Source organism: Apodemus sylvaticus, chromosome 14 (assembly GCF_947179515.1).
Source record: "Apodemus sylvaticus chromosome 14, mApoSyl1.1, whole genome shotgun sequence".
Lineage (NCBI taxonomy): Eukaryota > Metazoa > Chordata > Mammalia > Rodentia > Muridae > Apodemus > Apodemus sylvaticus.
Genome location: NC_067485.1, coordinates 14,550,166 through 14,572,165, shown reverse-complemented (window position 1 = coordinate 14,572,165; position 22,000 = coordinate 14,550,166). Strand labels below are relative to the sequence as shown.

The 22,000-nt window shown below is 46.9% G+C and overlaps 1 protein-coding gene across 3 annotated transcripts in view; it reads right to left on the bottom strand.

The window, feature by feature from the left end:
- The window catches only part of Auh (AU RNA binding methylglutaconyl-CoA hydratase), a 93,713-nt gene extending 86,795 nt beyond the window's left edge, over positions 1-6,918 (bottom strand). For 2 of the 3 annotated variants that reach the window (XM_052156845.1, XM_052156844.1), the window contains exon 1: positions 6,700-6,918. In XM_052156845.1, coding sequence (XP_052012805.1) covers positions 6,700-6,886 — 187 coding nt within the window. In that variant the 5' untranslated portion in view covers positions 6,887-6,918. The remainder of the gene's footprint in view (positions 1-6,699) is intronic. The other variant, XM_052156846.1, reaches the window with a different exon arrangement.
- Between the last annotated feature and the right edge of the window lie 15,082 nt (positions 6,919-22,000).

The following is a 22,000-nucleotide window of genomic DNA, read 5'->3' as shown; positions in this document are numbered from 1 at the left end:
CCAAGGAAAGACCAAACACCAGACAGGGCCGAGGAGGAGCCAAGGCGTCACTGAGAATCAGCTGTGAGGGTCTGGCATGTGAGGCACCGGGGTGGATGCCCTCACACAGACAAAAACCACTTTGGTCATCAAAGTGCAACCTTCTAAGGGGCAACAAAAGACAAGTCCTGGGGGTTTCTTCCCGAATGCAGCCGCCTTAAGTCAGTGCTAGGACAGCTGGGTGCCGCCTCACAGAAAAAGCAAAGAGCACACATGTACACCTACCTACAGGGGACCCAGAACACACATGTACACCTACCTACAGGGGACCCAGAACACACATGTACACCTACCTACAGGGGACCCAGAACACACATGTACACCTACCTACAGGGGACCCAGAACACACATGTACACCTACCTACAGGGGACCCAGAATACACATGTACACCTACCTATACAGGGGACCCAGAACACACATGTACACCTACCTACAGGGGACCCAGAATACACATGTACACCTACCTACACAGGGGACCCAGAACACACATGTACACCTACCTACAGGGGACCCAGAACACACATGTACACCTACCTACACAGGGGACCCAGAACACACATGTACACCTACCTACAGGGGACCCAGAACACACATGTACACCTACCTACAGGGGACCCAGAACACACATGTACACCTACCTACAGGGGACCCAGAACACACATGTACACCTACCTACAGGGGACCCAGAACACACATGTACACCTACCTACACAGGGGACCCAGAACACACATGTACACCTACCTACAGGGGACCCAGAACATACATGTACACCTACCTACAGGGGACCCAGAACACACATGTATACCTACCTACAGGGGACCCAGAATACACATGTACACCTACCTACAGGGGACCCAGAACACACATGTACACCTACCTACACAGGGGACCCAGAACACACATGTACACCTACCTACAGGGGACCCAGAACACACATGTACACCTACCTACAGGGGACCCAGAATACACATGTACACCTACCTACAGGGGACCCAGAACACACATGTACACCTACCTACACAGGGGACCCAGAACACACACGTACACCTACCTACAGGGGACCCAGAACACACATGTACACCTGACATGGCTCAGCAGGTGGGACACTTGCCCTGAGTGAACTCAGCCTCCCTTCCTGACTTCATGAACCTTGTCCAGAACCAATAATGGACAGACAGATGGATTACTAGACAGATGGACAGGTAGATAGGTAGATGATAGAGATGACAGATACGATGATCAGAGAGGCTAATAAGTAGGACTCGGTGCCTAGCTCTGAAGACATATTTCTTGTTTGTTTGAAGATGAATCATGCTGGCACAGAGCTGGAGCCGGTATACTAAGTTCACAGAGAGCTGATTTCAGAGCAAGACACAGCCTCCCAAAAGAAAGCCTTTCATAGCCAGGGATCCTGCTCCTCTAAGACATCATAATCTTTGACGTTCTTGTACCTGTAGAAGAACCAACGGAGCTATGTGGAGAAGAGACAAGCCCACGCCCCACAGCACTACAGACGGAAACTCACTTTGACCAGCACACTGGCCCAGCAGCAGCTCACTGACTGCAGAAGCTCCACCCTGTCACAACTGAGCTTTCTCAAGCTCAAGGGAACATCAGTAGGACAGACACACTGGGGGCGAAAACGAAAACACCTTAAGGCACGCACTAGTGCACTCCAGCCCGGGCACTCTGGAGGCTGAAGCAAGACCTCAATTCTAGGCCAGCAAAGCTATGTTAAACGAACAAGGACAGCAAACTAAATGCAAAGGAGAAGAAAGGCAAAAAGCAGCAGAATCCATGACACTGGGACCCAAACATCAGCACAGAAAGTTCAACGAAACAAAGAGGGGGTGGGGGTGGGGGTGAGTTTTGGTTTCTTTAAAAACCCACTTATAAGGTTTTGTTCTAATCCCAGGTGTGGGCTATGCGCTGCTTCCGTTTGTCCACAGCCGTTAACTATGACTGTCTCATGCTCTAGGAGGGCCTGATTTTCGCCAGCTGCAGACAGTCTAACTCTGAGGACTCTAGAGAGAAAATAAATACTGGAGTCCCTAGAGGGGCACCAGTGCTCCAGGGAAGAAGGCAGGTGCTGCTGCCCCTGTATTTGCTATTGTTGGACTATTAGCTATCCTGACGACGAAGATTGGACTTGCCCCAAAGAACCCAGCACCTTTAATCAGCAAGAAGTAGTCGACTTTGTTAGCTGAAAGAGGTCTAGCCCCTTTTCCCTCTAAGCTCTCTCTCCTACCTAGTGTTGGGGGTTGGGAGGGATTACGATAGAATAAAAGTTGGAAGGAAGGGAGATGTAGAACTCAATAAAATAATAAAACAAATACACCAACATGTGTGTCTGTCTGTCTGTCTGTCTTTCTGTCTGTCTGTCGGACCAAGGCTGACATCTCTCATCTAAACCAAGAGCCAACCAGCTTTGGCTAACTCAGCTCTAGGATTCCCATTCTCTGCCTCTAACAGGATGAGATTACAAAACCGACAGCCACTAATCCCAGCGGGCATTCGGATAGGTGCTGAAAGACCAGGCTTTACATGTGCCTGGTAAGCACTTTACCCCTTGAGCTATTTCCCAGCCCCCCAAACAGTGTTTTGTTTTGTTTTGTTTTGTTTTGTTTTGTTTTGTTTTGTTTTTTAAGATGAGTAATTTGAAAAACCTCTATTAAAGACACTTGAGTAATTTTCAAGTCTCTGAAAAACAGAAACAGAGGACCATGTCCTACCTCAGTCTACAAGGTTAGCACTAACTGGACAAAGATTACAGGATAGACCACTAAAGATCAATATTTCTCATAAATATAGATGCAAATAAAATACAAGCATATCAAATCCAACAATATACAAAAACTATTTATCACAACCAGTTGGGATTTACTTCCAGAGATAGAGGTGTGGGTCATTACTGAAAAGTATTTAAAATAATTTATCACTTTAACAAGCTAAAAGCAAGAAAAGCCAAGATCATGCCAGAAAAAGTATTAGGCAAAATTCAACAAGATAAAAATGGGTTAAAAATTCACTCTACAACCTCCCCCACTCAACTAATGAAGGACAAAACACACCTAGGCAGCACTAGCACCAGAGTGGGGGAGCACAGTCTGACAGAGCTTTCTCCACAGATCAAGAGCGGCTGGATGATGCAACGGGCGAGGCTCAAGGCGTGTAACTTAGCCAGAAAAACGGAATAAAGACATTCAGAAAGAAGCAGAGGCACACTATGTGCAAATGACATGCCATATATGGGAAATAGACAAAGTATCAGAACAAGTGAAGAGGCCATCGAGGCACTCAATAAGGAACGCCTATGGGCAAAACTCCAGTGGATTCCTACACATCGGCAAGAAGCTGGAAAATGAAATGAGCCAAATAAGTCCCTTCATGACAAGAGAAAAAGCAGAAATGTCAGTTAGTGTGCACAAACTTATGGAGACAAAATGTTTTGGGAGGGATTCGGAGGGGGTAAATAAAGTGTCCCATCAAAGATTACCTTTTTTTTTTGAGTTTGATTTTTGTTTTTATTAAATGTTCCAAATTGAAGCTGGAGAGATGTTTTGGTGGTCAAGAACACTTGCTGTTCTTAGGACCTGAGTTCGGTTCCCAGCACCCATGTCAGTCGGCTTGGATCCAGACACTATAACTTTATTATTAGATAATTCACATATTCATAAAATACATAGAAACATTTTATTTTATATGTTTATTTTTAGAACATAGAGAAAGATGTGCTAGCCGCCGCCGCTGCCATGTCTACCAGCCTCGTTCGGATGAAGCTGGCTTACGTAAAGGCCGTGGGAAGGTTTCAGGGATATCTCTCACCAGATGTTTGCATCCAGATGTGAAGGGTGAAGACCATGCTTTAAGGACTGCTGCTCTGGTCACTTGCTTGTCTGTTCTGTCTGCCAGAAATTGTCCCAACACTTTCACAAAGACATCTTTAAAATGGGTCACATTACAGCCCAAGGTCCTCGGGGTGGGGGGGGGAGGGGGGGAGAAGCCATTCCGGGAAGGATGCTAAGAAAGCTAAGCAGTAAGGACTGCAGAGGCAGGCAGTGATGGCACACGCCTTTAATGGCGTAGGCAGATTTCTGAGTTCGAGGCCAGCCTGGTCTATAGAGTGAGTTTCAGGACAGCCAGGGCTATACAGAGAAACCCTGTCTCGAACACCCCACCCCACCCCACCCCACCCCAAGAAAAAGAAAGGACTACAGAAGAGCAAGCTTGGGTGCATGCAAGATTTGTGAGCTGCGGCCTAGGAGTAGAGAAGACCGAAAGCAAGGGACCCCAGCTCAACCAATGTGAAGTCACGTGGGAAAGGGGTGGCTACAAACAGGAGACCAGAAGGAAAGACTAAGAGGGGCCTCTGCAAGCCAAGCCAGGGACCACTAGGCTACTCTAAAACTAAAAAGATCAACAACAGTGTAAGAAACAGTAAGTGCTAGGGAAACACGTGGCTCTCTGAGAGGATCTCCACTGCAAATCACAAACACAGCCATGACAACAGCTGCAAGCCTCGAGTGTCCTGTGTGCCTACCCCAGGTGCCAGCCTAAACCTCACCAATGAAGCCTGGTGCTTCTTTGCCCCCAGAGGGTTCTCATAGTCTTGAAAGGCTGAGAGTATCACATTTTGGACTCATTGCTCTGATGAAAGCACCAGGAAACTATTGAGAACGTGATGTTAGAATCTACTTGGGGCCACAACAACCCCCAGCAGCCCCTTCCCTCTCACAGACCACCGGGCAACCTACTGAAAACACTGGGATTTCTCACCAGAATTGAGTTTACATCAAAGGATGTAAACTTACATCATACTGATAGACACACACACACACAGGATCCTGCTGAGAAACTACACCTATCCATCCTCAAAGATATGCAAGAGACCACACAGCTCCTGCTTCCCAAGGCCTGATTCCACTCTTCAGATTCCCCTCAATGCTGTGTTCCTCTGGTGCCAAGGCCCGAACTCTCCTGAGTCCCTGCCATGTCGTTTGCTGTCTGTCTGTCTGTCTGTCTGTCCATGGCAAGCCACTAGTAACTAGACCACTGACAATCTGGCTCAGTATCCCTGTATCACCAACCTTTCAGAGACTCCATCTGCAGCACCCTGGCCCTCGCATCTTCCTCTACGCTATGTACAGTTGGCTCAGTGATCAAAGAAAGCAAAGCCAGCACCATCATTTCTGCCAATCCTCAAAGAATGCTTGGTCAGTCGTTAGGCCAGGATGACCTAATTACTAATATCTGCATTTAAGATAAACATTTCAGTTTATCAAAATTTCAATTAATCTTCCAAGGGCTATATCGTCCCTTCAGTCCAATCACATCCCAACTTAAAGACTTCTAGGAGGTTCTGTATGAATGTGCATGCACACATACGCACACACACTAAAGCACATACAGCTAGCTGTGCTCCTAACCCCTTCATAAGTAACACACCCCTGGAGCATATAGCATAACTGAAACACTAGCAAAACTAAGCTTACCCAAAAGACTGGCATTCAAGGCTTTAATGACTCCAGGCCTGTCCCAGGTGAGCTTCCTGCAACTCTGTCACACCAGACTTGTTGTCTGCGGTTTTCTAAATAAATATCTCCATCATTTTGACCATCCCACTGTCTCAGAAGGCTTGAATGAGCAAGAAACAAAATGACTCCGCATACTTCTGAGCACTCTATGCAGACTGCTCAACCATCAATACACAGTTACCTTTCCATCTCCACAACCACCTCATCAGGTGCCTATTTTTCTGCTTGATCTATTCGATGGGTGGAGCACAGGGAACTTTGCATCAGAACTGTCAGTCTCCCTTGCCTACAGAATGCCTTGGAGTAGACACTGTGGCTCAACCCTGTGATCCCAACACTAACTTTCAGGGCAGCCTAGGTGATCTGGTGAGAGATAAACCCTGCAGGCATTTCAGGGTTCGCAACAAGCCTTGAAGCAAGCATCATCTGACCTTCAATACACAGGAGAGCTTCTAAAAAGACAGCCATCCTGACTTATTTTCCACTTCTTAACAGATTACAGCACCCTATAAATGGATGTCAAAATGCATTTGGGTGGTCCTCTCTTCCTTCTTGGGCAATACCTTATTCCACCTTCTCCATCACTCTAGTTAAAACGACACTGCAACTAAAGGGAACTCAGCATTCCTCTTCATCTCACATTTTCATAGCTTTCCACCCTTTGTCATGCACGAATATATCTGCCTCCTCCCACCATAGTAAGCCCAAGGACAAGATGAATAGCCTCATTATTTACCCCATGGAACTCAGCAAGGCAAAAAAATTAAAAAGCGTTCAAAATTCTTTAAGGGAAGTGCAACAGTCCTCCAAAACTAACTCTCCGGGATAAAATGTGCAAAAGGATGCTTTTAATTTAAGAGTCACTCAGATAATAATAATAATAAAGGCATCGCTGCTGCAGCTCGTACAACTCTCGCACTGACGCCTGGGGTAGCAGGGAGCTATTACACAGCAAGAAGCAACCCTGGCCCTATACCACACGCTCCGCATCGACCTTGGCTGGAGAGACCCCATGCGCGAGCATCATCACCCTGCAGGCTGAACCCGGAGGGCCACCGTCCCCTCGGGCCGCAGTGACAGCCAGGCCGACCTCCGCGGCCTCGCCCGCGCTGCCCGCAGCTCACCTCGGTTCTCCTCCTCCAGGTGCCGCACGCGCAACTCATCCTCGGTCTTCACCTCAGAGCTGTAGCCCCTCCTCGGGGCGGTCCCCTTAGCCCATGCCGCGGGGCCGAGCCGCGCGCAGCACGCGGCCACCAGGCGGACGCGACCCGCTCTCCAGGCGCCCAGAGCGCCTGGAGCCGCTGCCGCCATGTTGTATGTTTACAGCAGGCGCCCGCGGCCAGGCTCCGCCCCCGCTTGGAGCCGCGCACGCACACGACAGGCGTCTGTCGCTCTGGCCCCGCCCCTCGCCGTCTGGCCACGCCCAGGCCCTCTTTGCCTGTGCCAGTGTAGCTTTACTCTTGCCCACTCAAAGAGGGAGAGGCATCTTTAAAGCTGTGGAAACTCTTAAATTAAGGGGGCCAGTGGTTCTGTCTCCCTGCACTTGGTCCATAGTAGGCTTGTGACTGACCATCCCCGAAATCCGTTGAGGTTGGGGAAGTTTGGGCCTTGAGGCCAGTCAGAGTCTTTAGACAGAAGTCTCACACAATTCTGACAATTTGTCAGACTACTTTGCAGAAGGGACTAGAGATCATCGATGAGTCAGTGATTCGTGGGACCTTGCCTTAAAGGACTACCTAGCCCTCTAGTTAAACCTCAGCTTCTAAGATGGACTGGGGCCCAAGGACATCATAGGACCCCTTTGTTCCTCTTACCAATGTAGGCACAGTGAACTAATCTCTAATTGGCTTATTGAAAAGGCAGGTGGCTGAACCTAGCTTATCACGGCTGCCAGGACCATACTAATGACCCCATCACCAAGTCATTGTGTTCAGTGACCAGCAACAGTGAGGCAACTTGCTGCATTCTCTTGGGTTCCACTGAACAGGGAGGCAGCTCAGCGTGGGCTTTCTGCTTGTCATTAGATGTGCCTGATCTTCACAGCCTTGCAAGTGAAAGAGATGGGGAACTGGGCTCTGAGGCCCAGCTATGGGGAACTCCTGGAGCCAGCATCCCAACAAGAGCCCACCCCAAGAACAGTTCAGACCCAAGTGCCGAGGCCAGGGCTTCTCCAGAAACCTCAGGTCAGTTCTCTGAAGATGTTTCTTAGGGTGCCTTGCTTGAGGATTTCCAGCTACCTGGCTTTTATCAGCTCTCGGCCCAGAAAATGCCTACTTAGGAATGGTGTCTCCAAAATGTGCTACCATTACAGGAGTTTAAAGGTTGAATTGAAACTCGTGCCCCTCGAGGTCCTAACAAGGCACCACTCCTCCTCCTTCTCCTCCTGAGTAAGCCAATTAAAATCTCCAAATTAATAGTGCAAAGCAGAAAAGGGAGGTTGATCCAATATATCCACACTGGGAAGAGGGACAAAAAGACCCAATGTCGCTGTAAGTCCCTCAGTTACAGTTTAAGAGGAGATCCAAAACCATGCATAGGCAGGCAGCTCAGGTTAATGCGTGGACCCTCCCATCACTGACCCAGCACTGTCTGTGAGAATTTTAGACTTTTCCTTCTCCCGGTGTGAGAATCCTGGGGGGAAATTCCAATTCCCTGAGGAGGCTGATTTCCCAGTCTGAAGCTAAAGGAAGAGATAGAATGTCTCCTTAGAGTATTCCCAGTCCTTCCAGACAAGCAAATTACACTCTGGCCATATAAATTCTGGTATAAGAACTGGAGAGATGGCTCAGGGGTTAAGAGCACTTACTAATCTTCTGGAGGACCCCGAGTTCAATTCCCCACACCCACATGGCAACACACAAAGGTGTGTAAATCTGGTTCTGGAGGATCTGGCACCCTCACACAAACAAGCAGGCCAACCACCAAAGCCCATCAAAAGAAATAAATATTTTAAAAAGAAAGAAAAAGAGATTCTGTATAATTACCTTCAGCATCCAAAGTGCAGGTCCCTTCAGTGTTCTAAAGTGTTCAGTGCCTGCTGGCTTTAATGCAAAAGGAACAGAGCCAGTGGAATCCTGAGCTTCTGGCCGCTGGAGAGGTTGCTCTCGAAAGTTAGGTTGTATCTTCTTCTGATAACAATGTTTCTTTTGCTAAGTGTGGAGATTGTTACTGTTACTATTTATCCAACTTGGTTTTGAAGTCTCTAGGCAGATAGGAGGTGTGAGGATGAAAGAGAAGCCAACCAGTAGGAGAGATGGGGGGAAGGGAGGGACAGAGGAAGGGAGGGAAGCAGGGAGGGAGGGAAGCAGGGAGGGAGGGAGGGGAAAGGAGGAAGAGGGAGGGAGAGGGGAAGAGAAAATGATTAAGGATGAGAGCCAGGCAACATAGTGGCTTCTAATTGGTGAGTTTAGAGCGAGCCCCTGGAGTCCAACTCTGGTCAGCGGTCATCTCTGCACACCTGGCAATCAACATAAGATGTGAGGATGAGTGAGGACGGTGCCTTCGGCTTTCCCATTTCATCCAAATGGACCAAATTAAGAACCAGGGAGGCACAGAACTGAAAACCAACTGCATCAGGGTGACTGGGCCCCAGCTCAGCAGTAAGAGAGTTAAATCCATGTCCAAAACAGATGCAGAGACAAAAAGAAAATCATAAGGCTTCATTGCACAGGAAAGGTTTTGGTTTTCTCCCAGCTGGTTTATTTTAATTGACTTTTTACATAAGGTCACCCAACGCTGCCCAGGTTGACCTCCAACTGGAGATCCTAGGCCTCCCACGTTTCTGACCAACCAACTCTGCACGAGCTCCCACCACCCTCTCCTCAAGGTCATTCTTTTCTCAGTGTAGCTCACAGAACTGAGGTAATCCCTTCTACATCCAGAACAAGCTCATCACAAAGAACATTTCAAAGGTCACAAATGAACAGCCAGGGGAAGTGGTGTACCACTTCAGGGTCCAACACCTGAGGTCCTTGGGCCTCCACACTTATCTGTGCACACTTGGACATGTGCACACACACACACACACACACACACAAATGAAAAGGTGATTTTGAATTTGCATCCTTCCAAAGGCTGGCAGTAGCATCTCTAACTCAGCCCAGGATCATGACAACCAAGGGAGACTGGACAGAGTCTCACATCGCTAAGCTGGCATGTTTAGCACCTGGGAGGTATTAAGCACGTTTCGATGAAGGATATTTTCAGTTTCTGATGTATCTATTGAGATGGGATTTGCTGAAAGGCAGGGAATAACTGGATCCATTGATAACAATACAGTCATCTCCCCCTCTTACCCCAACAAATAGAGATGGGAATTGGCCACAAAGCTCTTTATTTCTCTCACATTATGAGCCTGAGAGTAAACCTCCTGCTTTTCCTAAGAGATATAGAATTCCTTCTCTGTTGCTAAAGAACCAGAAATCTATGGTTTGGTACCTGTCCATGACAGACCTGGAATTCACTGTTTCTTGTCCCTTAAGAACTTGTTTAGTGGGTAGAACTGTAATTTTATAGAATTTTACAGAATTGTCTTCTAACTCTTCTGTCCCCCTGTGGTGGAAAGGGGGACAGGACAGGGTGTCCAGTCTGCTCTGGCTGCCACAAATCAGGTGGCTTATTCAACGGATTTTATTTCCTCATAGATGTGGTATAACACAAGGTCACAGTGCCATTAGGATCAGTGTCTTCTGAGGCTTATCTTCCCTGCTGGCAGATGACCACCTTCTCGGTTTGTCCCTGCATGACTTCTCCACTGTATGCACCTGTCCCTGGTGTTTCTTCCTCTGCTGAGAAGTCTATGGTCCGGTTGTAGCTGGCCTGACAGGAATGAGGCTGTTCTAAATAGACATTTGTGTCTCTTCATCTGACTTTGAGACTGATGAAACAATAGTCCCCAAAGACTTGAGAATTTCTCCCCAGGGATCCCATGCTGGGAGAAGGAAAAGGTGCCAGAGAGAGAAGACACTTGATTCCTGGAAAGAGATTTCACCCAGTCCTATGACTTGTTAGACTACTCTATGTGATGTGTCTGCAGCCCATATACTGTGGGCAGGACCACACCTTCACTGGCATTGCTTAGATGTGCACATCGGTCTAGAAGTTTTTGGTGGCTTCCCTGGACCTCTTGGTTTCTCCTCCCAGGGTGGCCGTGTTGAATGGACCTCCTTTTCCTGCTTTTCACTCTTACTTGGCTCTTTTAATTGGCTTGTTGAGGATGGGTGGCTACACCTGACTTGGGGCCCCGGTAGTGACTCTCAGGTTTAATACCAACCACTGTCACAGCCAGGCTCCACCCATATGAACCTCCCTAATTTTCATCCAATAGGGCTGGCAGAGGATTTTGCTCCATGCTTTTGGGAGAGTCATAGCTCAGTTCATATGAGGAATTCTTTTGTTTGGGTAAAGTCTTAATGTCATAGCCCAGGCTGGCCCAGAACTTCAGCTCCACCTGCTTCAGTCTGCCGAGCTGTATGCCAACCCAGACCACACAACAGAGGACTCTTCCAGTTCCCCGCAACCAGCTCTGCTGACCTGTTCCTGTTGTCCCGACTAACCCAGGATCTAGATCCATTCCTCGGGTGATGACAGGGCCAATAGCCTAAAATATCAGGGGCTTGTCCCATGCCCTGTCTCAACAATAATCATATGAAGCATTAAGTCAGTAGTCACTTTAATAAGCTGTAGGACCCAGTGAGAACCCAGGCAAGGTCCCCTCATAATCCCCCACCTCCCTGCTGATGGCGTCTCTTTTCCCTGGGACATCTGCTTACACTTGTTTATGTCTTCATGAGGATATGCATGAGATTCTGGCTTTTCTCTCAGATTAGACCACTCTTACCAGGCATGGTACACCTCCGATCCCAGCACTCAGCAAGCTTAGTAGGCCTGCCTGAGCTACACAGTAAGTTTAAGTTCTGCCTGGGCTACAGAAGACCCCCATCTCCAATACCTAAACCACTGCTTTTAGAAAGTCCAAAATAGAGCAGCAGATGACAGACAGCTTGGTGGTACATTCTCTGTGGTTTGTGACCATTTAGAAATCAACCCCTCCCCTGCCCCCCACAGCAGCAGATAGAATGTACTTCAAGGCTTTGAAGTACTGTTCTTTCACTACTCCTGTGTCAGGTCCATAACTGTCTCTCCGAATACAGCATCTGCCCATGAACATCGCAGCAAGAAAAATCATGGTGCACTTCTGTTGAGCCCGACAGAGCTGCATCAAGGTCAGGATAAAGCTCTGTGATTCCATAGTCCTCCTGCAGGGGAGGGGCTGGCTCCCTGAGGTCAGCTCTCCATCCCCTTACAAGCTGATTTTTCTTGTTATTTTGATTTGCACTCATCATACCCCCATGCAAGCCTGTTGTTAAAAACACTCAAGCTACCAGAAGTGCCCATGACTTTAATCTCAGTACTTTGGAGGCAGAGGTAGGCAGATCTCTGTGAGTTTGCATCCGAATTGGTATGCTATGGGAGTTATAGGTTAGCCTGAGATACTTGGTGAGACCCTTTGTCATTAAAAAAAGAAAAAGTGCTCGAGTTAAAAGCACCCTATTCATTGGTTTCATTTTCCATCTGCTATCCAGAAATCATGGGGAGCAGGGTGGTAGGAAAAGCTCGCTGTGGCTTACTGTGTACTTTTAAAACACTGCTCAGTGGACCCACATCGCAAGGTTATAAAAGGGCACAAAGACTGGGGATGTCTTCGCTCAATTAGAAAGGTGTTCACAGAGCACTGGAAAAGCACTGGTAGGATGTGCAGGAATTCAAGGTGATCCTCAGCTACACAGTAGGTTCAGGGTCAGCCTGTGCTACTTGAGACCGTGTGTCAAATAAAAAGCACATGAGACAACAGTATAAACTGATGATGTGAGCATTCTGTGGTATGGTTAAGGGGAAGGTTTCCACTGTAGATGAGAGAGACAGAGATAGAGACAGAGACAGAGAACACCCCGAGGCATCACAAAGAGTCCAGAGCAGAGAGAGAAAGCAGTACACTAAACAGGGCCACAAGAGGAGTAGGAGCAGGAGGCTAGGGGCAAGAGAGAAAGGGAGAGTGCCAGAGAGCAGAGCTGGGGAGGAGGAAACAGCACAGGACTGAAGAGGAAGGCCAAGAGAGAGCACATCTGAAATTACAAGGCTATAGGAAGAATGAGTAGGTGGGAGAGGGAACCTGAGGAGCCGACCGGAGTCTAGGGTACAGGGGAGGTGAGAAGGGTCCTGTGCTAGCCAGCAAGGACTTTGAAATATGCAACAGGTGCTTGTGATGCCCAGCATGCACTTTGGAATGCTAGCAGGAACCACAGCCTCTTGTACCCTCTGCCTTTTAGAATTTGGGGAAACGGAATTTCCTTTGGACCTGACAATAGCACACAAATACCCATTCCAAATGCAATATAGAAAAATAGGTCTTAATACACTTGAAAATCAAATATAGGAGAATATTCTTTAATTCCAGATTCTACACGCCAACCAACCTTCAATACACTAGGACAAGGGAGATGGCTCAGCAGGTAAAAACACTTCTTTTTTAAACCTGGTGATCCTCATTTGTATCCCTGGAACCCGTGTCAAAACAAAAAGTGGGAACCATTTATACACACCTACCATCCCAGCAAGCCTACTCTGCCGTAGGAGGTAGATGGGAGAACAATCCAGAAGCTCATGGGCTAGCCTGGAACTCACAGACATCCACCTGCCTCTGCCTCCCAAGTGAACCTGTTAAAGGTGTGTGTCACCACACCCAGCTAATGATGATTCTGTTAGGCCTTACAATGGTTTGTTATCGATAAAACATGTTTCCCCTGGGTAGTGTTGTCTCACTTTGGCAGAGACTTACCTTGTTTGTGTGCACAGTGGGCACTTCTGAAATCTCTTATGAGTTCTTTTCGCCTTAACTATGTATCTGGGCTGAATGCAGGAATGGGACCCAAAGGCCCCCTAGGATTTGAGCAGACCTCCCATACACCACTGAGGCTCCTAGTCTACACCTCTCTTCTCCGAGATTCCACCCCACTCCAGAATATTCCAGATTCAATAGTCACCAACCTTTGTCCTCCCATCCCTGGACTAGTGTGGCTGTAGCTTTCTGAGTGTTGACCTCTGTATAGGGTGCAAACCACAGCTGTCCTGAACCCAAGCTTGGGGAATTACTTGTTGTGTGTACTTTTTCCAAGTGTGAGGTCCCCTTCACTCTCTTCTGCTCTGATTTCCTCCCAGTGCCTGTATTGTCCAGAGGCTATAGTTTGAAACCCGCTCTGCTGAAGTCCCAAACAAGGGACAAACACAGCTGGTACTGCTGAGAGAGAATGCACCCCGTGCTGGTTGCTGAGGGCTACAAGATCTTTTAACTAGTCACCTAGAAACTCAAGTTAGGGACATAGATGAGTTTTCCTGGTTCCTCCAGGCATTTCCGATCCGGTACTGTCTATTTTTTATGCCAACTTAATACAAGCTAGAGTCATCAGAGAAAAGGAACCTTCAGCTAAGAAAATGCTTCCATAACCTGGGCTGTAAGCAAGACTGAGGGCATTTTAATCAGTGATTGATGAGAGAGGGTCCAGTCCTTTGTGGGTGGGACCATCCCTAGGCTGGTGATCCTGGGTTCTCTAAGAAAGCAGACTGGACAAACCAGGGTGAGCAAGTCAGTAAGCAGCACCCCTCCATGGCCTTCAGGTTCTGCCTCCAGGTTTCACATCTGCTTGAGTTCCTAACCCTGACTTCCTTTGATGACAAACAGTGATGTGAAAGGGTAAACAAAATAAACCCTTTCTTCTGTAACTTGCTTTTGGTTGTATTGTTTCACCACAGCCATAGAAACCCTAAGAGAGATCCCTGTGGATTTTTAAAACTATATCTGTGCAGTGGTAAATAGTTAAAAGCGGCTCTATGCTCCCAGTGGGTCATGTGCATGTGTTCTGTACATGCCCGAGAGCTCTGGATTCACGGAATGAAAGACACATACATATCAGCTTAATTTTTAATATGCCTGTCTAACTCAATTGCTGGACACTTCTAAGTCTCCCCACGGCTAGCACACACTCCCCTCCGGTATTCCTGAGTTAACATTTTCTAAATCAATTTTCCCCCCTTGGTTCCCCAGACCCAAAAAGGGAGCACTGCCACTTCCCCAGATTCTTCCACAATGGCAGGCCTTTAATTCTGAACTCTCTGTTCCCTGTTATGGTGGTTCTCTGTTCTTCCCCCTTGGTCCCTTGCTTGCACAATCTAAAAGTTCCAGATCTGCCTCCATGCCCAGCCAATGGCTGCAAAGCAATTCTTTATTACCAATCAAAGCCAGCTGGGGGCAGGGACCCTCAGCACCTAGAAGCTCAACTTTTGAGAGTCAAAGACAAAGCATTAAAGCCTGGTAGTGGTGGCGCACGCCTTTAATCCCAGCACTTGGGAGGAAAAGGCAGGTGGATTTCTGAGTTTGAGGCCAGCATGGTCTACAGAGTAAGTTTCAGGACAGCCAGGGCTATACAGAGAAACTCTGTCTCAAAAAAGAAAAAAAAGACAAGTCATTAGAACCAATCCTCAACATATTTGTCATCTAGTACATTTTTTAAAGCAAAGAAAACAAAATTAAAGATACATTATAAACACTAAGGTCACTGTTGCAAAGTCAGTATTAAAATCAGACTCTGAGTAACTGTAGATGACCTTGAATTTCTGACCACGGGCTACCAAGGGCTACAGGATCAAGAGCATGTGCCACCATGCTAAGAGTAGCAACTATTATTATTATTTTGAAGATCTAATAACTCTAGCATGCAGAAATAACTTCCAATGCAACATACATTGGGGTAATAAAATACATCAGGGATTCTTTTTCTATTTTTCCTCTGCCTAAAGATTTTACTTGTATATACATAACTACCCACACCTGCGTGCACACACATACACACACACACACACACATACAGAGAGAGAGAGAGAGAGAGAGAGAGAGAGAGAGAGAGAGACCTATGTGTTTCAGTTTCCATTTTGTTTTTATGATAAAACACTCTGACTAAAAGAAACTTGAGGGGTGTTATTGCATCTAACACTCCCAAGTCAAAGGCCATCACTGAGGGAAGTCAATGCAGGAGCCTGAAGCAGAAACTATGGTAAAGCTGCTTGATTAGCTCTCTGAATTGCTCACAAGCTCATGCTTAGCTAGCTTCCTTCCACAGCCCTGCAAATGGTGTTGCCCACAGTGGGCTGGGACCTCCAACATCAATTAACAATCAAGATAGTCTCCTAAGGACAGGTGGTAGTGATGCTAGCCTTTAACCCTGCAGGAAGGAGTCAAAGGAAGATGGATCTCTGTGAGTTCAAGGCTAGCCAAGACTACACAAAGAAAACCTATCTCAAGGGGAAATAAAAGCCCCCCATGGATATGCCCTTGGGCCAGTCTGGTCTGAACAGTTCCTCAGCTGAAGCCCTCCTGTTAGAGGACTGGGTAGACTGGGTAAAGCTGACCATGAGCGCTAACTAGGACCATGTGGCTATCCAGTGTTCTTACAACCAACTATATGCTTACAGTCTTCTTCAGCTGACGGAATATGTGTTTTGCTCTTTTGTAATTGTTTTGTTTTGATGTTGTTTTGAGCGACCGGGTCTTGTTATGTGGTCCAGGCTGACCTAGAGATTTCATTTTAAAACTGAGAACATTTTATAGCCTTTCTTTCTCACAAAGGAGTCTTTTTTTTTTTTTTAAGAGCTAGAGAATAATTTTATTGGAGTTTTTAAAAAAGGTGAAAGGACGACAAACAAGATGTAAACATCGGCAGCTGCTGGGTTCGAGGGATAAGAAAAAAAGCTACGACATTTAAAAGGACGAGGCCATCAGACACACAGCAGACATGCTGACAACATGGCAGGGAAGGGAGCTTCAGAGAAAAACTAAACCCAGAGCGGCAAGGAAAGTATGCTTAGGAAAGAAGAGTAAAGAGAAGTTGCAGTCTTCCAACTCATGCAGAAAAGCAGGCAACGCACAAGACTGGAGCTTTAGCCCTGGAGAGACTGTACCTGAGGCGGGGATTCTGAGAGGGAAAGTTCGGTATCTCCTTAAAGGACAAATGACTCTGCTTATCTCTTTAGCATGGCCTAAGGTGAGATCACTATCTTAGTCAGGGTTTCTATTCCTGCACAAACGTCATGACCAAGAAGCAAGTTGGGGAGGAAAGGGTTTGTTCAGCTTATATTTCCACATTGCAGTTCATCACCAAAGGAAGTCAGGACTGGATCTCAAGCAGGGCAGGAAGCAGGAGCTGATGCAGAGGCCATGGAGGGATGTTTCTTACTGGCTTGCTTCCCCTGGCTTGCTCAGCATGCTCTCTTATAGAACCCAGGACCACCAGCCCAGGGATGGCCCCACCCACAATAGGCCCTCCCCACTTGATCACTAATTGAGAAAATGCCCCACAGCTGGATCTCAAGGAGGCACTTCCCCAACTGAAGCTCCTTTCTCTGTGATAACTCCAGCTTGTGTCAAGTTGGCACAAAACCAGCCACCTTCCTTCGGTGATCCCTTTACAGAGTGAGTGACTGGAATGTGAGAACTCTACCCAGGCTGAGTCTGTTCTCTTGACCATGAGGTTGTTGTTGTTGTTGTTGTTCTTTTGTTTTTTGTTTTCCTTATGGGTCTTAGCTTCTACTCTAACACCAAACCTCCTCTGGAAAGATAGCCCTGAAAATCATTTAGGAACAGAACCAGGAATCAAAGCCGCTAAACATCATTGGTCTATGGCTTAGGGCAAGGATGGGGTTGCCAATCAAAAGGAAGTCTCTTTCACGAAACCAGGATACCTTCAACTCATTAATTATTTAATGTTCAGCAGCTCACACCCCTACACCATAGCTATGCCCCTATACCTCAGCGTACAAGCATTCCTATCTTGAGCTAAGGCCAGTACTCTCTGCCACAGCAACGACTACAAATCCCTTTGTGGGATCACTAGATCCAGCACAGGGTTTTATCTACAAGACATAGTGTATTTTAAGCAACAGAATTTATTGATAGTTCAGGGAACAAGTCAGGACCTTCTTTCAATCAGCATCCTCACTGCCATTTGGCAGCAGAAACATTCTGCATATGCCAACCCCCCTGAAGTCGCTGGATGATCTATCTGTAAATTAGAAAGCTGATTAAATTAGGCTGAAGAAGAGCATCTAGCCTTCAGCTCCCATTCAGCTGCAGCAGGGAGCATCTGGACCACCCCATCTTTCCTGTCCATCCATCCCATGCCACACGTTTGAGTGGGCTGCTACTTGGAAGCTGATGCAGGGTGCCTGTTTCCCTGGACAACTGGCTTTTGGGTATTCTTAAGCGAAAGTAGTATACCATTGACATTCAGAAGAAAGGAGACAGAAGATGGGAGTCAGTTGGTTGAGTGTGTGTGTGCCTAGCATACACACAACAATCCCTGCCTTCAGCTCCGTATGCAGAATAAGCCAGGCACGATGGAGCATTTGCCTGTTAGACCAGCCCACAGGAGGTAGACTCTGAAAGAACAGGCATGTGAGGTTACCTTCAGCTAGGAAGTAAGATCCTGGAACTTCCCACGTCCCTGTCTTAAAAATAAGTAAATAAAGGTTGAGTTTAATAAATTAAAATAGAGACATGCAGCATCAAAATTTTACTCAACATGAGCTTCTAGTTGGCTGAGACCCAAAGTGATTCATTCTGTCAGAGGAATAAAGTTAGGGAGTGGGCATCTGCACTCGTGTGTGTGTGTGTGTGTGTGTGTGTGTGTGTGTGTGTGTGTGTATGTGTGTGCCTGCACACACGAACTTATGTCTTTCAGCACCCTCACTCTGCTCTCCCTCCCTCCTTCTTATAAGGCCACTGGACTCAATCACAAGGCTTTATCTGATCTTATGTTACCTTGAAAGGTTCCTCCTGTAAACACATGGTGGATTGGTTCTATCCTTATAACTTCTCATAATAGGGAGTAGATTTCAACACACAAAGCCCTGGGGATGTGCAAACCCACATCCAAACATAGAACTCATACATCCCATGAATAATTTTAAAAAACAATGCAGATGCCCCCATCAGGTGTCTCTACAATAACTTACAAGACCATCTGCAGTTCTGTTTAGAATTTTTGCCTTTGACTGCCCGTGTACAACAAGCCTCCTCACATCCATTCTACCAAGCATCACTTCCTGTTCTGCGCATGTCCCAGCATGGACAGACACTGAGAACATTTGTGCTGTGTGTTTGAGATTGTTCAGTGAACAGAAATGGCCAGCCTAACTCTCCCTGGGCTCCAAGAACCAAAAGTGTCTGTTGGGGTGATGAGAAAATACCGTTGGCTGAAAAGCAGTTTCAAATAACCAGAACTCTTTGGGCTAAAAAGGGTATAAACTGCTGTACTGGATTAATCTCCAAATTATTGAGTAAAAGCACCAGTCCGTAACCAAATTTATCATCAGTAGGCAGAATAATAAAGCATAAACCAGGTCACAATAATAGAATTTTCACTATCTTGATTGCTGAGCTTTGAATAACAGGGAGCAGTTCCTGCTTCTAGATCATCAAGGGAGCAGCCCTGTGCCCTTCCTGTGTGGAGAGGCCTGCGCAGAGTGGCCCCTGCACAGGTAGGTTGTGAGAAGCAGGTAGTAGCCCCACGCTGCCAAGGTCAGGAGGCTACAAGGCAGGATGGGGCTCCATCTATGTCAACAGACACATCCATGGGGGAACTCAAAGGGATTCAGAAACTCGATATAAAGGAGATGTACACATTGGTACTCAGCTTGACACAGCGGTAGGTCAGAGCCTCGGGAACAGGGACTTATGAGGATGAAGATGTACTAAGCAAGCTCTCAACTTTACACCTGTTATCCGCTGCCAAACTCTGCAGGTCACCAGTGTGACTGACAACTAACAACTGGCTATCAAAGCTGAACTTACAAAAAACGACCCCACAGATCAGTCAGGCCGCCTCTCTTTTATAGGAAGCTACCAGGTCATCTGGTGTCACAGTGCATGCTGTGGGGGATGGGGCAGAGAGGATGTTGCAATCATTCTTTGTGTTCCGTTGTGGTCCTCTGGTAAACCAGTTCTCCTGCCCCTTCAAGGACAGGTTACAGCAAGAAGATCTGAGTGCAACTTTCGTGGCAATGCTTAGGTTCTTTTAAAAGAAATAGGGTCTGGGGATGTGGCTCCATTGGTAGGGTGCCTGCCTAGCATCCTGTGAAGCTCTGGGTTTGATCTCTGACACTTTGTAAGCCAGATGCAGAGGCACACCCATGTAATCCCTGCATTGGGGAGACAGAGGCAGAATGGTCAAGAGTTCATAGTCATCCTCAGCTATGTAGTAAGTTGAGGGTCAGTCTGAGCTACAAGAGACCTTCTTGGTGTGGGGGTAGGGAATGGGACTTGAGATTATTCACCATTTAAGAGCTCATACTGCTCTTCTAGAGGACCCCAGTTGCTTTCCAGAAGCAACCAAAACTGTAACTCCAGTTCAGTGGGTCTGAGTGGTCTTCTGGCCTCCATAGGCATTGCATTCACATGCATAGACATACGCTTATATACATAATTTAAAAATATTTAAAGTCATTAAAAAAGCAATAACAACAAAAGGCCGGACATGGTGGCACATGTCTTTAATCACAGTGCTCAAGACAAAGGCAGTCCAATCTCTATGAGGTCGAGGCCAGTCTGGTCTACATAGTGAGTACCAGGACAGCCAGGACTACCTAGTGAGACCTTGTCTCGAAAAAACAAAAACAAATGATGACACTTGCGGGTGAGGTTGTGAGGAAATCAGAACCCTTATCCTCTGTGGTGGGAATAGAAAGTGGCGCAATGAATGACTATAGATATCAAAGTAGAGCTTCCTCAGAAAATTAAAAATAGAACCATGTCACCATCTAGCTTCACCACTTCTGAATATATACTTGAAGGATTCAGAAGTCAACAAACCAGAGACTTGTGGTGGTTAAAATAAGGATGACTCCCATAGGCTCTGATATTTGAATGCTTAGGCAGTAGGAGATATGGCCTTGTTGGGGTAGATGTGGCCTTTGGGGGGTAGGTGTGGCCTTTGGGGGGTAGGTGTGGCCTTGTTAGGGTAGGTGTGGCTTTGTTAGGGTGGGTGTGGCCTTGTTAGGATTTGTTGGAGGAAATGTGTCACTGGGGGTGGGCTTTGAGATTTCAAAAGCTCAAGCCAGTACCAGTGTTCTCTCTCTCTCCCTTTCTTTCTGCTCCTTGTGCATCCAGATGTAGAATCCTCAGCTCCATATCCTGCACCGCATCTGCCTGCAATGCCGCCATGCTTCCTGCCATGATGATAATGGACTACACCCCCGAAACTGTTCATCAGCTCCAATTATATATTTTCCTTTATAAGAGTTGCCGCAATCATGGTCTCTCTTCGCTAAGATAGAACATTGACTGAGCCACTTGTACATTCCCATTATAGCTGTATTATTCACAATAGCTAGGAAATAGGACCAGCCTTGGGTGCAACAGCAGATGAATGAGTAAGGAGATTATGGAATATATGCACAAAGGAGTTTTATTTAGCTGTAAAGAAGAAATTGTGTCATTTGCAGGGAAATGACTGGAATTGGAGAGCGTCGTGTTAAGTGAACCCAGTCAGACTCAGAAAGACAAATATCACACATTCTCTCCTATGTGTGGACACCAAAGAGGAAGCAAGTTCTAAGCTCTCTTTTGGGTACTCTGTCTCTCTTCAGTAGACTATTCATCTCTTCTCAGTAGCCCATTGTCCTTAGGATATAGCAGAGTCAGACGCAGCCTTCTGTGGCAGAATAGCAGGGGGAAGGGAGGGACTGAAATCAGCCTGTGGTGATTGGGGTTAATTGTCAACCTGACAGAATGAAGAGTCACCTGGTAGACAGGCCTCTGGCATGACTGTGGGCAGCTGTCTTGATGGCATCATGAGAAGACATGTTAAGATAAGAAGGCCTGCCCAGCTCAGCAGTGGTGGTGCATGCCTTTAATCCCAGCACTTGGGAGGCAGAGGCAGGCAGATTTCTGAGTTCAAGGCAAGCCTGGTCTACAGAGTGAGTTCCAGGACGGCCAGTTCTACACAGAGAAACCAAAAAAAAAAAAAAAAAAAAAAAAGCCTGCCCCCACTGTGGTGGTATCATTCCTTGCTTGACTGGGATACTGGACTCTACGGGTCAAGTTAGGGACCTTGGCAGCAACACACATTCATCTCTCTCCGCTTAGGTCAAGCTCCTCCCATCTCAGCTTCCTGCCAGAACAACCTGTTTCTCCCTTATGTCGCTTCTGTCAGATGATTTTATCACAGCAACAGGAAAGGCAACTAAGACAAAACCATTTGGCACAGGGATGGTACCACCCAGAGTGGGCAGCAGGTCTTCCAACTTCAATGCAACTAACCTTCAAGGGTTAGCCTGATCTGCAGATTCAGAGTTCTCAGTCATACTCAGAAATAATGT